The 15,043-nt window shown below is 45.7% G+C and overlaps 1 protein-coding gene across 1 annotated transcript in view; it reads left to right on the top strand.

Annotated features, from left to right (window-relative positions):
* The window catches only part of cdk19 (cyclin dependent kinase 19), a 351,351-nt gene that overhangs the window by 25,517 nt on the left and 310,791 nt on the right, over positions 1-15,043 (top strand). Inside the window, exon 2 of the mRNA XM_085997816.1 lies at positions 11,378-11,453. Coding sequence (XP_085853942.1) covers positions 11,378-11,453 — 76 coding nt within the window. The remainder of the gene's footprint in view (positions 1-11,377; positions 11,454-15,043) is intronic.

Here is a 15,043-nt window from a genome sequence, read left to right as displayed (position 1 = left end):
GGAGGCGGGAGACGTTGGTAGGGTTCTTAATGAATACCTTGCGTCTGTTTTCACAAAGGAGAGGGGCAAAGCAGACATTGCTATCGGGGGGAGAAGTGTGAAATATTAGATGAAATAAACATAGTGAGAGAGGAAGTATTAAAGGGTTTAGCAGCTTTAAAAGTGGATAAATCCCCAGGCCCGGATGAAATGTATCCCAGGCTGTTAAGTGAAGCAAAAGAGGAAACCGCAGAGGCCCTGACCATCATTTTTCAATCCTCTCTGTCTTCAGGTGTGGTGCCGAAGGATTGGAGGACTGCTAATGTGGTACCCTTGTTTAAAAAGGGAGAAAAGGATAGACCGAGTAATTACAGGCCAGTCAGCCTAATCTCGGTGGTGGGAAAATTATTGGAAAGAATTCTGAAGGACAGGATAAATCTTCATTTAGAAAGACACGGATTAATCAAGGATAGTCAGCACGGATTTGTTAAGGGAAGGTTGTGTCTGACAAACTTGATTGAATTTTTTGAGGAGGTAACGAGGGTAGATGAGGGTAGTTTGTTTGATGTAGTGTATATGGACTTTAGCAAGGCTTTTGATAAGGTTCCACATGGCAGACTGGTCACGAAGTTAAAAGCCCATAGGATCCAGGGCAAAGTGTCAAGTTGGATTCAAAACTGGCTCGGAGACAGGAAGCAGAGGGTAATGGTTGATGGGTGTTTTTGTGACTGGAAGGCTGTTTCCAGTGGGGTTCTGCAGGGCTCAGTACTAGGTCCCTTGCTTTTTGTGGTATATATCAAAGATCTTGACTTGAATATAGGGGGTATGATTAAGAAGTTTGCAGATGATACTAAAATCAGCTGTGTGGTTGACACTGAAGAAGGAAGCTGTAGACTGCAGGAAGATATCAATAAATTGGTCAAGTAGGCAGAACAGTGGCAAATGGAATTCAATCTGGAGAAGTGTGAGGTAATGCATTTGGGAAGGGCTAACAAGGAAAGGGAATACACATTAAATGGTAGGACACTGAGTAGTGTAGAGGAACAAAGCGACCTTGGCGTGCATGTCCACAGATCCCTGAAGGTAGCAGGCCAAGTAGATAAGGTGGTTAAGAAGACATATGGAATGTGATGCGCTATCAATTACTCATAAAAGACTGAGAGTTAGAAGAGTAACTAAAGGCTTTTATTAACAACAGAATGGAGGTCTGCCTCGCGTGGTCGACCGGTCCAGGATACAAAGGGCTGGGGAGCAGTCACCTTTATACTAGGACCTGTGGGAGGAGTCAGCCGAGGCATGTCCAGGCATGTACACAGTGGAATACAAACAGGACAAACAGGAATACAAACAGTGGTTTACCACAGAATGCTTGCCTTTATTAGCCGTGGCATAGAATACAAGAGCAGGGGGGTTATGCTTCAACTATATAAAACACTAGTTAGGCTTCAACTAGAGTACTGTGTGCAGTTCTGGTCACCACATTACAGGAAAGATGTGATTGCATTAGAAAGGGTACAGAGGAGAATTACAAGGATGTTGCCGGGAGTAGAGAATCTTAGCTATGAGGAAAGACTGGATAGGCTGGGTTTGTTTTCCTTGGAACAGAGGAGGCTGAGGGGAGACCTTATTGAGGTGTATAAAATTATGAGGGGCATAGATAAAGTGGATAGAAAGGACTGATTTCCCTTAGCAGAGGGGTCAAAAACCAGGGGGCACAGATTTAAAGTAATTTTTTTTTAATTCATTGATGGGATGTGGGCATCGCTGGCTGGCTAGGCCTGCATTTAGTGTCTGATGCGCTATCAATTCTAATAAAAGGCTAGGCAGAGTTCAGAACAACAGGCTTTTATTAACTACTGAATTGCACTTCAGACAGATCAGGACTATGCCTCTAGTGGACGACCGAATGCCAGGAGCTGCCATGCGGCCGCTCTTATACTCGGTAGCCCAGGGGCGGAGTCAGCTGAGGCATAGTCAGGCACAACAGTGAAACAAGAGTGAACGACAACAACAACAACAACAACAGTGAACACAGTGAACTACAGTGGTTTACCACATTCACCCCTCGTTTAAAATTAAGTCCGGCGGGGTGAAGTGTATCAAAAGTTCGAGTAGGCGAGTCTGTCGGGCGGCCTCGTTTGCCGTCGAGATCTTCGTGGCGACGGTTGCGATGGTACAGCTTCCCACGACGCGTCTTGAGCGGGGTCCAGCACCGGCGTATCATCCCCTTTGGTGTTGGGTGGGCGAGTGGGCTCTGGCTGGTCCTGGGGGCGCGGCATGCCGTCTACTGGGGTGGAATGGACAGGGGTGAGAATTGGGTCTACTGAATTTTGGGCCGTGTCGGAGGGGGTCGTGGTGGGGGGCAATGGTGGTGGGTCAGTGGACCCCGAGGGTGCCAGATCTCTAATGGAGACTGTGTCCTCCCGCCCGTCCGGGTATGCCACGTAGGCGTACTGGGGGTTGGCATGGAGGAGGTGAACCTTCTCTACCAGGGGAGCCGTTTTTTGGGACCTTACATGCTTCCTCAGCAGGACGGGCCCTGGGGACGTCAGCCAGTGTGGTAGTGAGTTACCGGATGTGGACCTCCGGGGAAAAACAAACATTCGCTCATGGGGGGTTGCGTTGGTGGCTGTACACAGCAGTGACCGGATGGAGTGGAGCGCATCGGGTAGGACATCCTGCCAACGGGAGGTCGGAAGGCCCCTAGATTTTAAGGCTAGGAGGGCCGCCTTCCAGACCGTCGCGTTCTCTCTTTCAACCTGTCCGTTCCCCCGGGGGTTGTAGCTGGTGGTCTGGCTTGAGGCAATACCTCTCATGAGCAGGTACTGACGGAGTTCGTCGCTCATGAAGGATGAGCCCCGGTCGCTATGAATATAGCTGGGAAAACCGAACAGAGCAAAGAGGTTGTGCAGGCATTTAATGACCGTAGCGGTGGTCGTGTCCGGGCAGGGGATGGCAAAAGGGAAACGGGAGTACTCATCAACTATGTTGAGGAAGTACACATTGCGGTCAGAGGAGGGGAGGGGCCCTTTAAAGTCGATACTCAGGCGCTCAAAAGGGCGGGTGGCCTTGATCAGGTTTGCTCTGTCAGGCGTATAGAAGCGCGGCTTGCACTCTGCACAGACTGGGCAGCTCCTGGTCATGGTCCTGACCTCCTCGATGGAGTAAGGCAGGTTGCGGCCCTTAATGAAATGGAAGAACCTGGTGACCCCCGGGTGGCAGAGGTCGTTGTGGAGGCCCCGTAGTCTATCGATCTGCGCGGTGGCGCATGTGCCTCGCGATAGAGCGTCTGAGGGTTCGTTGAGTTTCCCTGGCCGGTACAAGATGTCGTAATTGTAGGTGGAAAGTTCGATTCTCCACCTCAAAATCTTGTCATTTTTGATTTTACCCCTCTGCTTGTTGTTGAACATGAAAGCAACTGAACGCTGGTCAGTAAGCAGGGTAAATCGTTTTCCAGCCAGGTAGTGCCGCCAGTGGCGCACCGCCTCCACAATGGCTTGGGCCTCCTTTTCCACAGAGGAGTGTCTGAGTTCGGAGCCCTGGAGGGTTCGTGAAAAGAAGGCCACGGGTCTTCCCGCCTGGTTAAGGGTAGCGGCCAGGGCGAAGTCGGATGCATCGCTCTCCACCTGGAAGGGGATGGACTCGTCTACCGAGTGCATGGTGGCCTTGGCAATGTCATCTTTTATACGGTGAAAGGCTAAGTGGGCCTCCGCCGTCAGGGGGAAGGAAGTGGACTTGATAAGTGGACGGGCTTTGTCCGCATAATGAGGGACCCACTGGGCGTAATAGGAAAAGAAGCCCAGGCACCTTTTGAGGGCCTTGAGACAGTGGGGCAGGGGAAGTTCCATCAACGGGCGCATCCGGTCAGGGTCAGGACTGATGACTCCGTGTTTCACCACGCAACCAAGGATAGCGAGGCGAGCTGTGCGGAATATGCACTTTTCCTTGTTGTATGTGAGGTTTAGGAGTTGGGCCGTGCGGAGGAACTTATCAAGATTGGCGTCATGGTCCTGCAGGTCATGGCCGCAGATGGTCACGTTGTCTAGGTAGGGAAACGTGGCCTGTAACGCATTCTCGTCGACCATCCGGTCCATCTCCCTCTGGAAGACGGAGACACCGTTGGTGACGCCAAAAGGAACCCTGAGGAAGTGAAAAAGGCGGCCGTTTGCCTCGAAAGCTGTGTACTGGCGGTCCTCAGGGCGGATAGGGATTTGGTGGTATGCTGCCTTGAGGTCAATGGTCGAGAAAACGCGGTATTGCGCTATCTTATTAACCATGTCGGCTATGCGGGGGAGGGGGTATGCGTCCAACTGGGTGTACTTGTTGATAGTCTGGCTGTAGTCGATGACAAGGCGCTGCTTGTTGCCAGTCTTAACGACTACCACCTGGGCTCGCCAGGGGCTGGTACTATCCTCAATAATCCCCTCTTTCAGGAGCCGCGTCACCTCAGATCTTATGAAGGATCTGTCCCCGGTGCTGTATCGCCTGCTCTTTGTGGCGATAGGCTTGCAGTCGCGGGTGAGGTTGGCGAACAGGGGGGGGGGTGTGATTTTGAGGGTGGAGAGACTACAGGTGGGGCGTGGCGGGCAATTTAAAAACTGCTGGTTGCAGACAGTGAGTGGGGGAAAAGGTCCACCGTATGTCAAGGTGACACTCTTAAAGTGACAATGAAAGTCCAACCCCAGTAGAACGGCAGCGCAGAGATGTGGCAGGACGAAGAGCTTTACATTTTTATATACGGAGCCCTTCACCGAGAGGGTCACTACGCAGTAGCCGCCGACGTCTGCTGAGTGGGATTTCGAGGCCATGGAGATCCGATGGCGCGTTGGCCGGACCGAGAGAGAATAGCGCCGTACTGTATCAGGGTGTATGAAGCTCTCCGTGCTCCCGGAATCAAAAAGGCAAGTTGTGGCGCGGCCATTTACCTGGATGTCCATCGTGGACCTGGCTAGCTGATGGGGTCTGGATTGATCCAGCGTGATGGAGGCCGCTGTGGAGTCGGTAGCGTCGCTGTAGAACCCCGGTGAGGCGGCGGTGGGTGAGTCGGGGGCCCGTTGGCAGAATGGCAGACAAGATGGCGACGTCGGAGAGGAAGGACAAAATGGCGGCGCCCATGACGATCCCGATCCCCACGAGGCTGGAGGGAGGCAAGATGGCCACTCCCACGAATCGCACGCGGCGCTGCTGGAGGTAGGGGTCTTCTGGCTTCTGCAGACGCCAGCGTAGTGTCCCCCCTTACCGCAGGCAGAGCAGACCGCGTTTTTCGCTGGGCAGCGCGCCCTGGGGTGTTTGGTTTGGCCACAGAAATAACATTTCTGGCTCGGGCGGGACATCGCTGCAGCAGTTGAGGCCAGGGCCCGTGGCGGCGCCGCGTCCCAAGGTGGCGGCGGCTGCGGCATCCATGAGGCGGCCGCGCGGTCCGGGGAGTAGGCCTCCATGTTCCGGTGGGCTACGTCCAACGAGAGGGTGAGTGAAATCGCCTTCTTCAGGTCGAGCTCGCTACTTTCCAGCAGTCGCTGCCGTGTGTGAGTGGACCTGAGGCCCGCCACGAGGGCGTCCCGGATGAGCTCCTCCGTATGTTCCGTGGCTGTTACTTGCTTGCATTCGCAGGCTCGGCCGAGTTCCTTCAGCGCCCGTATGTATGCTTCTGTGGGTTCCCCGGGCTGTTGTTTGCGAGACCCCAGGAGATGTCTTGCGTAAACATAGTTGACCGGGCGTGCGTATTGCTCCTTCAAGATGTCGATAGCCCCCTGGTAGCTCGTAGCGTCCCGGATAAGGGCAAAAGCTCGGTGGTTTACTTTAGAGTTCAGCACCCTGAGCTTGTCGGCATCGGCGGCGACAGTCTCGCCGGATGCAGTCAGAAAGGACTCAAAACAGTGCAGCCAGTGCGAGAACTTAGCAGTCGAGTCCGGTTCTTGCGGGTCGAGTTCCAGGCACTTGATCTTAAGAATCTGCAGCATCGTTTTTTTTTTTCAGTAGTTAATAAAATTGATGCGCTATCAATTCTAATAAAAGGCTAGGCAGAGTTCAGAACAACAGGCTTTTATTAACTACTGAATTGCACTTCAGACAGATCAGGACTATGCCTCTAGTGGACGACCGAATGCCAGGAGCTGCCATGCGGCCGCTCTTATACTCGGTAGCCCAGGGGCGGAGTCAGCTGAGGCATAGTCAGGCACAACAGTGAAACAAGAGTGAACGACAACAACAACAACAACAGTGAACACAGTGAACTACAGTGGTTTACCACAGTGTCCATCCCTAATTGCCCTTGAGAAGATGGTGGTGAGCCGCCTTCTTGAACCGCTGCAGTCCGTATGGTGTAGGTACACACACAATGCTGCTAGGAAGGGAGTTCCAGGATTTTGGCCCAGCGACAGTGAAGGAACGGCAATACAGGTCCAGTTGGTGGAAGGAGGGGATTTGAGGGGAAATTTCTTCACCCAGAGGGTTGTGGGGGTCTGGAACTCACTGCCTGAAAGGGTGGTAGAGGCAGAAACCCTCATAACATGTAAAAAGTACTTGGATATTTCACTTGAAGTGCTGTAACCTACAAGGCTATGGACTAAGAGCTGGAAAGTGGGATTAGGCTGTATAGTTCTTTTTTGGCCAGCACAGACACAATGGACTGAATGGCCTCCTTCTGTGCAGTAAATGTTTATGATTCTATGAATACCAGGCACCTAGAAAATTGGGTACTGCAATATATTCAAACGGTGAACAAGATGCAGAAAGGGATAATGTTTAAAGAATCTGTTGCATTTATCTACTTATTGGCGTTTACAGTCCCCGAAAGAGAAGTACTGCTCTCAGTCTCCACTCATGTACTCTTCTTAAGGTACTCATTCTTGCTGGCATAAATTTCCCGCTTTCTCAGAATACCTCATTGAAGTAGCTAGTCAGTACAGACTGGAGATCAAAGTTGATACCTTTCTGCTGCTTATGACTCAGTACCATACTGGCAGTGCATTTATTCAGTGAGTCATCAGGGGAACTCAGAAAATAGATGTGGCCTTGGCAGCAGTCAGATGCCACCAGTGTGATACTTTCTCATGAAGCTATTTTCAACTGCCGTGAAGTGTATCCTGCGACTATGTATCACACCGCTGCTATCTTCTGCATTACATTTTATCAAAAAAGTCAACATTTCTTTACATGCATTAAAGAAATGATGAAATAATAATAATTTGACGGTTTATGACCTTATAAAGAAGCTCTCCAAGGGGCGTGAGAGGCTAACTGAGCGAGTTTTTGCTGAGAGAAGGTAAGGAAATGAGCTTGGCCTGAATAGGGCTTCAATCCTGAGATGAAGTTGGTCTGAATCTGTGAAACCAAGTGGGTAAAATTAGATCTAATAAATCAGTCCAGAGTAGCATAGAAATTAGTATAGTAATGGTGGGATAAGGAGCTAGGTTAGTTCTGTGCATAGCATGTATGATATGGGATATCCTGGATCTGCCAGAGATATATCCAGGAAGAGCCCATTCATACAAAATGCCAGACGATTGTGTTGCTTGAGCAGAGGAATCCTCAGCTTGACAACCAGCAGGCTACACTCCATAACATATATGAAAGAAAAGGTTTCTGGAAGATGTTCCAGAAGGTGGTCACCCCACAGGCAGAGAGAAATAATGAAATAGAGGAAGGGATGTGGGGAAAAGAGAAGAAGATGGGAGGAACCATTACAGAAGAACCCGTGAGTTTGGCCTTGTCTAATAGTTCTTGACATTTATGATGAGCAGAAGAACGGAGGCAGAGCAAGGGTAATAAAAAGCAACACAATGGCATGTGGAGCAAGGGGTTACCCAGGGAGAAATGAGAGGCACTAGCCATGCGAATAGGAGAGTGGTAGTTGTGGGGGATTCTAACTGCAATCTGCACAGAACTTGGGGTAGATAACACCAGAAATTTGTACTGATTTGAGTTATTATTAGTCGTTTTATTACAAAATGACAGAATAGCTCTCTAGCTGCATCCTATTGGTTATTACCATAGCTGATCTGTTAGCCATATTGTGGAATGTATCAGAAAATCCCAGTCTTGATTTATTGGGAAGTAACTGCTCTTTTGTAGTTCTATGAATTAAAAACTGGTTAGAAGAGAAGAAACTGAGGGGAAAAATTTGGTTGCTTTGCGCCTCCTGTTAGTGCCCTAAGATTATTTTTTTACTTTTTTAAACTCTTATGCTGGTAAAAGCAGGCCTTACGTCTGCTTTTACCAGACGTAAGATTTTGAAGTGATTTCAGCAGGTGGAGGTTCTGCAGAAAGCGAAGCTCTCCACCTGCAGAGGCTCTTCTCCAGGGCAGGTGTCCGATCTGTCAAGAGGATCATTGACAGATCGGAAATGCCGGTTTTCAGCGCATGTGCTTCGCATGCCTGAAACCGGCATTTCCGATGTCCCTAGGGGTTTGTACACACCCGTAGGCATTGGAAAATACGGGCCAATAAGTTAGGTGGTTGAAAGAAAGAAGAATAAAGAGAAATGGGAACAAAGTGGGTTCATGGGATTCGGACTCCTGCGGTTGTGGAAAATAAAAACTAACATGGACTTAGTGGGCTGAATAGCCTGCTTCTGTGTTGTAATTTCTATGTAATTCTTTAACTGTTAAGATGTATTCAACCATTCTCTGTGAAAACCATTTTTCTTTACTGATTTAGTACAGCCATTTGGCATAATTCTCTTTTGCCATTCCCAAGGGAGAGATCTCTTTCAGTTGTAGGAAGCAGATGTGGGCTGTAGCAAGTGGTATTGCAGTTACATTGCACAGTGAATGAGTGAATGCACTCGTTCATTCTGTTGTGCAATTTGTAACACTGCCAGCTATTTGTGACCAAATTGTTTCAATGCAGAAGCAGGAAATAAAGCAATATTTTGCTTGATCAGTATTTGTAGATTAAGGTGGGGCAGAAGGTGAAGACATTTAAAACTTGTGAATTAAATGCCCAAAAGCTATTTTCTCCCTTCTTTATTTACCCCTCCCCCACTGCTGCCCATATCATTCAGCAGTAAAGAAAATTGCTAGGAAGCCTATTCCTGGTCTTTTTTCAGTACCACTCCGTGGCAAGCTTTTGGAAGGTGAGTGATTCAACTGACAATTTTCAGTCCTTTCCAGCAGGGAAGTAGATTTACAACTGCAATGAGGCCTTGATCTATACTTCAAGTAAGAATGTTGGATTAAAATCTCAAATACTACAAATCTGTGTAAACACCAGTTTTGCTTTCAATTTTATCCCTTTTTCTGGGATAGAATTCCATAGGTAGGCTATTTGATCATGGGGCCTCACAGCTGATCTTGTCTATATTAGCCCACATTCCAGCAGGAATCCCTGCTATAGTTCTTTTAGAATCCTAATGGTAAAGTGGTAAATTTATATCAGTGGTGTACACTTTATAGTATTTACTTCAAAGAATTATATTTAAGAAAATGTGTCCTTTTATATATTTGAATTTAACCTTTGTAATAAAATTTCTTGCACCTGTCATGTGAATCAAATCTCTCAACTAAGTTGTGGCCATTGAGTCTGTTCGTCAATTTTCTTCTTCCTCACTATAACAACTTGTATTTATATAGTGCCTTTAATGTAGTAAAACACTCCAAGGCGCTTCATTGGAGTGTAATCAGACAAAAATTAACACCGAGCCAAAGAAGGAGATATTAGGACATGTGGCCAATAGCTTGGTCAAAGAGGTAGGTTGAAGGAGGGTCTTAAAGGAGGAGAGAGAAGTGGAGAGTCGGAGACGTTTTTGGATGAAATTCCAGAGCTTAGGGCCTTGAGTACTGAAGGCACGGCTGCCAATTGTGTGGTGAAGGAAGTAGGGGAAGCACAAGGCCCGAGTTCAGCATGACTGTGCACCTCTCTGCCAGCCCTGCACAGCCCCGGGACCAGCTTTTTCAATGTAACGTTTCGCGCATGCACGAAACTGTGAATGGGCCACGCACCCAAAAAAATAAGGGGAACGTTAGTTGTAGGACTGGAGGAGGTTACAGAGTTATGGAGAGGTGAGGACATGGAGGGATTTGAACATGAGGATGAGAACTTTAAAATCGTGGCGTTGGTGGACTAGGAGGCATTGTAGGACAGCAAGCACAGGGATGCTTGATGAATGAGACTTGGGTTCGATTTTGGATGTGGGCAGCAGAGTTTTGGATGAGTTTGTTTATGGGGGGTGGAAGATGGGAGACGTCTAGTTAAGTGTTTAGATCACTTTTTCCCTTTGAAATTGGTTATTTCTGCTATTGTTATTCATCAATTGAATTATGCAAAATCTTTCTCCATAGTTTAAATTTTCTCTCCAATCACAGTCCACCAAACAATTCTACCCAGTCACATTTTTTGAAGATGAAACCACACTTACCCCACTATATACTGTTCAAAAATAAAATTTATCATATAAAACAAATAAAAGTAACAAAAAACATAGCTTAGCTTCAAATTCCACACCCTTCCCCCCACCCCCACAACAAACACGTGCACCTTGCAGGTTTCTGAATAACCTGGATCTCTCAATACTTCATGACCCCTACCCAGCTAGCTGATTCCCAACCTTCAGAGGCCCAATGCAATGCCCCTGTGTAAACAAAACAAAATGCTATTGTGCAAGAGTGTCTCTCCAATGTAAGTTTATAATCCCAGAAGCCATGAGGTGTCAGAACTCCAACACAAGCACAAAGGAAGATGCATTTTTTTGCTTTATATAACAGCCTCTGCGATCCTAACATCCCAGCCCACTCCCTTCATTCCCTATGCTGCAAAAGTAACCCCAGCCATTATTTTCCATTATCGATGTTAGGCTGCCTGGTCTAAAGGTTTATATTTCTTTCTTAATTTTTGAACAGAGATGTGACATTAGCAACCCTCTAGTTCTGTGGTACAATGTCCCCACCCAAGGATGTTTGAAAGATTGTGACCAGAGGCTCTGCTATTTTCTGATTTCTCTCAGCATTCGAGGATACATGTCGTTAGGGCTGGGTGTCTTTTCTACTTCAAGTTGGCCCAGCTTTTTCAGCATAACCTCTGTATGTTTAGTTTTCCTTTATAATTGCTCCATTTATTCCTTTTGTACCTTTTCATTTCCACGACCACAATTAGTGTGATAAGTAAGATAAAAATAAATTTTGTATCTCTGACATTCTTTCATCTTCCATAACATTCCTTTTTTATTTCTAACGGACCCTACCCTTTAACTATTCTAGCCTTTTCTGTTTTTATTTCAGGTTTTTGGCTTGAAGTTTTTATTTTATCTCTGTAATTACTAAGTTTCAATCTTAAAACAGAATTTTGAGATCTCACATTTGTTTGGGACTAATGTGTATTTAGCTATGATTTTCAGAAAAGATGTTTTACTTTCCTTCCCATTTTATTTAGACTGTTTTGAATTTTTCATTTCCTCTGACAGGAACGATGAGAAAGAGTACGCTCTTAAACAGATTGAAGGCACTGGTATCTCCATGTCTGCGTGTAGAGAGATCGCAGTAAGTATACAAGAATGGCTTGCAGTTTGTCTCTGAGATGTATTATTATGTAACACTTTTTCTTATGACCTGTGATGGAATATTTTTATGCTAGGTGTGTATGATAGTGGTATGTAAAACCTGTGATTGAACTGCGCAATTCCTTCAGTATTAACCTACATTTGTTAAATTAATGTTAACATTAAATAGTAGAAAATTGTATGCAATAGCTGGGTTCTATAAAAGGGAAATTCCAGCACTTTCAGTATATCAAAATAATTCATCTGGTTGATTGCCACAAATCAAAACATCTACAATGGAACATAATTGAAGTAAAAAATAAAAAGCAAAAAAAAAGTATTTATTTTATCCGTCTTCAGTAAGTTGGCACTGTGGTTGTCCTGGCCTGTTATATTTTTATTGTCCTGAACCTTTGTGATCATCTGTGTAAAATGTGAATTTTTATAAGACACTAAGAAATATATAAAACTTTAGAATTGCTCAATCAAATTTGCATCTTTCCTCCTTCATCATCATCATATATCTTTGCACATATGTAGTGTTTACCAAAAGGCTCTACTTGACTGCATCTGCTTTAACCAAGAATTTTACTCAGGACCTCACTTGAAAACTGAAATACCTACTCTAAGCCATTCCAATTTGAATACATCTGCATTCAGTGTTTTTCTCCTTAGTTGTATTTGTATTCAATACTTTACAGCGCATGCTATCTGTAATTGTGGGAGGACAGCCCGGAATTTGCAATCGGGAAGACAGCAAACTGGCAGCATCGCCATCATTCCGCCTTTGGAACTGACTGCAACTTTGGGATTCGGTGCAAGTCCTGAAGTTGCAGTCTGTCATTGCCAGCTCCGGAATAGGCTGCGCTGTCTCCCCCCCCCCCCCCCCCCCCACACAGAGCCGGCAATCTGTGTAATCAGCCAAATCAGAAAAACTGTCAAGCTTCAGCTCTTCTGCACTAAGTACGCTGTTTAAATTCCCCAATAAAAGTTAGACCCTAAGGGGTTAGGCGTAACTGGGGTTGTGACAGCGTTATTACTGCCAAACAAATGTTAAGGGCCTGGAAAACTAATTTTAATTTTGTGCAGTGTGAAATTTCTCCATTTTAATAAAAATTACATTTTTTAAGAAAGTTTTCAAAAACATTAAAAAAAGATTTTTTTTTAAAGTATGTCCATCTTTAGTTCAGGTTTGCCTTTTTCCCAATGTTAGAGCCCCTTCTTTGCTTTGCTTTCTAACATTTTTAAAAAGTTAGAATTTTAAGAGCTTACTCACTTCCTTGTTCGCTGTCTGAGAATTCTGCGTTTTGATTGGCTGCTTAGACAGCCTGTTGACTTCACAGCAGTTCACACAAGGGGATCCCCACCATACTTAGTTGATTTGAATTGAAGGTCGGAAAACCCGAAGTTCTCGACACAGGGATTGCGAGATCCTTGTGCGAAGCGTACTTCGGGGCCAGCAGCGAACGCCTCTCAACTTGTCCTGCCACCATCAAAGACTTGTGTTCCTGCACCCCCTTTAAAATTATACCATTTTGTTTATATTGCCTCTCCTCATTCTTCCTACCAAAATGAATCACTTCACACTTCTTCTCTGTGTTAAATTTCATCTGCCATGTGTCTGCCTATTTCACCAATCTGTTTATGTCCTCCTGAAGTCTATTATTATCCTCCTCACTGTTTACGACAATTATGCCGGTATACCATAGTCCATGTCATTTTTTATATATATGTTAAAAAAAGTAGTCCCAATACTGACCCCCGGGGGATTCCCCTTCACATTTCCCTCTAGTCTGAAAAACAACCGTTCACCACTACTCTCTGCTTTCTGTCCCTTAGCCAATTTCTTATTCACACAGCTTCTGCCCCTTTAATTCCATGGGCTTCAATTTTGCTAACAAATCTATTATGTGGTATTTTATCAAAAGCCTTTTGAAAGTCAGCAACAACATCAACCCTCTCTGTTACTTCATCAAAGGACTCAATCCGGACTGGGTGACTTTTCTACTTTGAGCGTTGCCAACTTTTCAAGTACCTCCTCTATCTGTTTTTATCCTATCCAATTTCTCTACTGCCTCCTTGTTTACTGTGACATTGACAGCATTCTCTTCTTGCAAATACTCATCTAGTACCTCAGCCATGCCCTCTGCTTCCACAAGATCTCCTTTTTGGTCCTTAATCAGCCCCACCCTTCCTTTGACTAAAAGACTTTTGGGTTCCCTTTTATGATACCCACTAATCTATTTTCATTCACTCTCTCTGCCCCTCTTATTTCCTCCACTGTACTTTTTGTATTCTTCTTGGTTCTCTACTGAATTAGGAACCTGCCATTTATCATAAGCCTCCTTTCATTTCAATCTCATTCAGGGAGCTCTTGGATGCCCTTCCTTTCCTCCTTGTAGGAATTTGTTTAGTCTGTACCTGAACTATCTCCTCTTTGAAGCCTTCTCATTGCTCATTTACTGTTTTGTCTGCCAATCTTTGATTCCAACCCACCTGGGCCAGATCCCTTTTCAAGTCACTGAAATCAGCCTTTCTCCAGTTGAGTATTTTCACATTTGAATCTTCCTTGTCCTTTTCCATAACTACTCTAAACCCAATGATATTGTCTAAATGTTCCCCCACTGAAACACGCTCCACTTGCCCCACTTCATTCCCTAGAACTAGATCCAGCACTACTTACTTCCTCGTTGGGCTGGAAACCTACAGACCAAGAAAGTTCTCTTGTACACATTTTAGGAATTCCTCCCCCTCTTTGCCCTTTACACTGTTATTTTCCCAGTCTCTATTAGGATAATTGATGTCCCCCTTTATCACAATGCTAAAGATCTTGCAACATTCTGCAACTTTGCTCCTCTATCTCCTTCCCACTATTTGGTGGTCTATAGTATACACCCAGCAGTGTTTTTAGTGCCCATTCCTCCCCATGTTTGAGCCTGTAGGTCAAAACAGAGGATGAAATGTCTGATTTTGTTTGCTTTATTAAAAAGATTAGTTTTGAAGTTATAGGGTACAGACATTGTGACTCCTCTGTTAATAACTCCTGTTTCTCTATACATCGCAGGAGGAATATAGATGTACTGAGGAAAAGGACGAGGGATGTGGTTTGGAAGTATGACAATAGGATGGTGGGATGTGAAAAGAGAAGAGGAATTTTAAGATGTGAAAGTATTGATGATAGGGGAGTTCTCTGATCTTGGTGTAGTGAAAGGGAATTCTGTCTGGGAGTAGTAGGAATGGTGTTCTGAGAGTACGGAAATGGCGAGAAGGTGGTCAGTGTGTGTGAGCAGTGGGACTGTAGGAAGCATTGGGGAGAGGGGCTAATGGGTTCAAGAAGACTGGAAGGGGGGGTTCCTGGGGTGTGGGAACTTTGGAAGGTGAATTGTGGGGTGCTGCTAAGAAAAGCGGCATAGTTACCATGGACATGATATGATCTAGGAAGTTCTTTAAAGTACTATTACTAACTTAATAAAAGCTCAGTAGCTGCTTTAAACAACTTGAAGCTAGTTTCCAGGTTGCAGTTGGGAACGCAGTGATGAAGGTTTTCACGGAGGTGAATTGGTGCTGGCGATTAGTGGAAAGGCATTAGTG

The sequence above is a fragment of the Somniosus microcephalus genome, chromosome 9, assembly GCF_052327205.1.
Source record: "Somniosus microcephalus isolate GS21.2 chromosome 9, FLI_Smic_1.0, whole genome shotgun sequence".
In the NCBI taxonomy this organism is placed as follows: Eukaryota; Metazoa; Chordata; class Chondrichthyes; order Squaliformes; family Somniosidae; genus Somniosus; species Somniosus microcephalus.
This window is presented reverse-complemented; position numbering and strand designations above follow the sequence as displayed.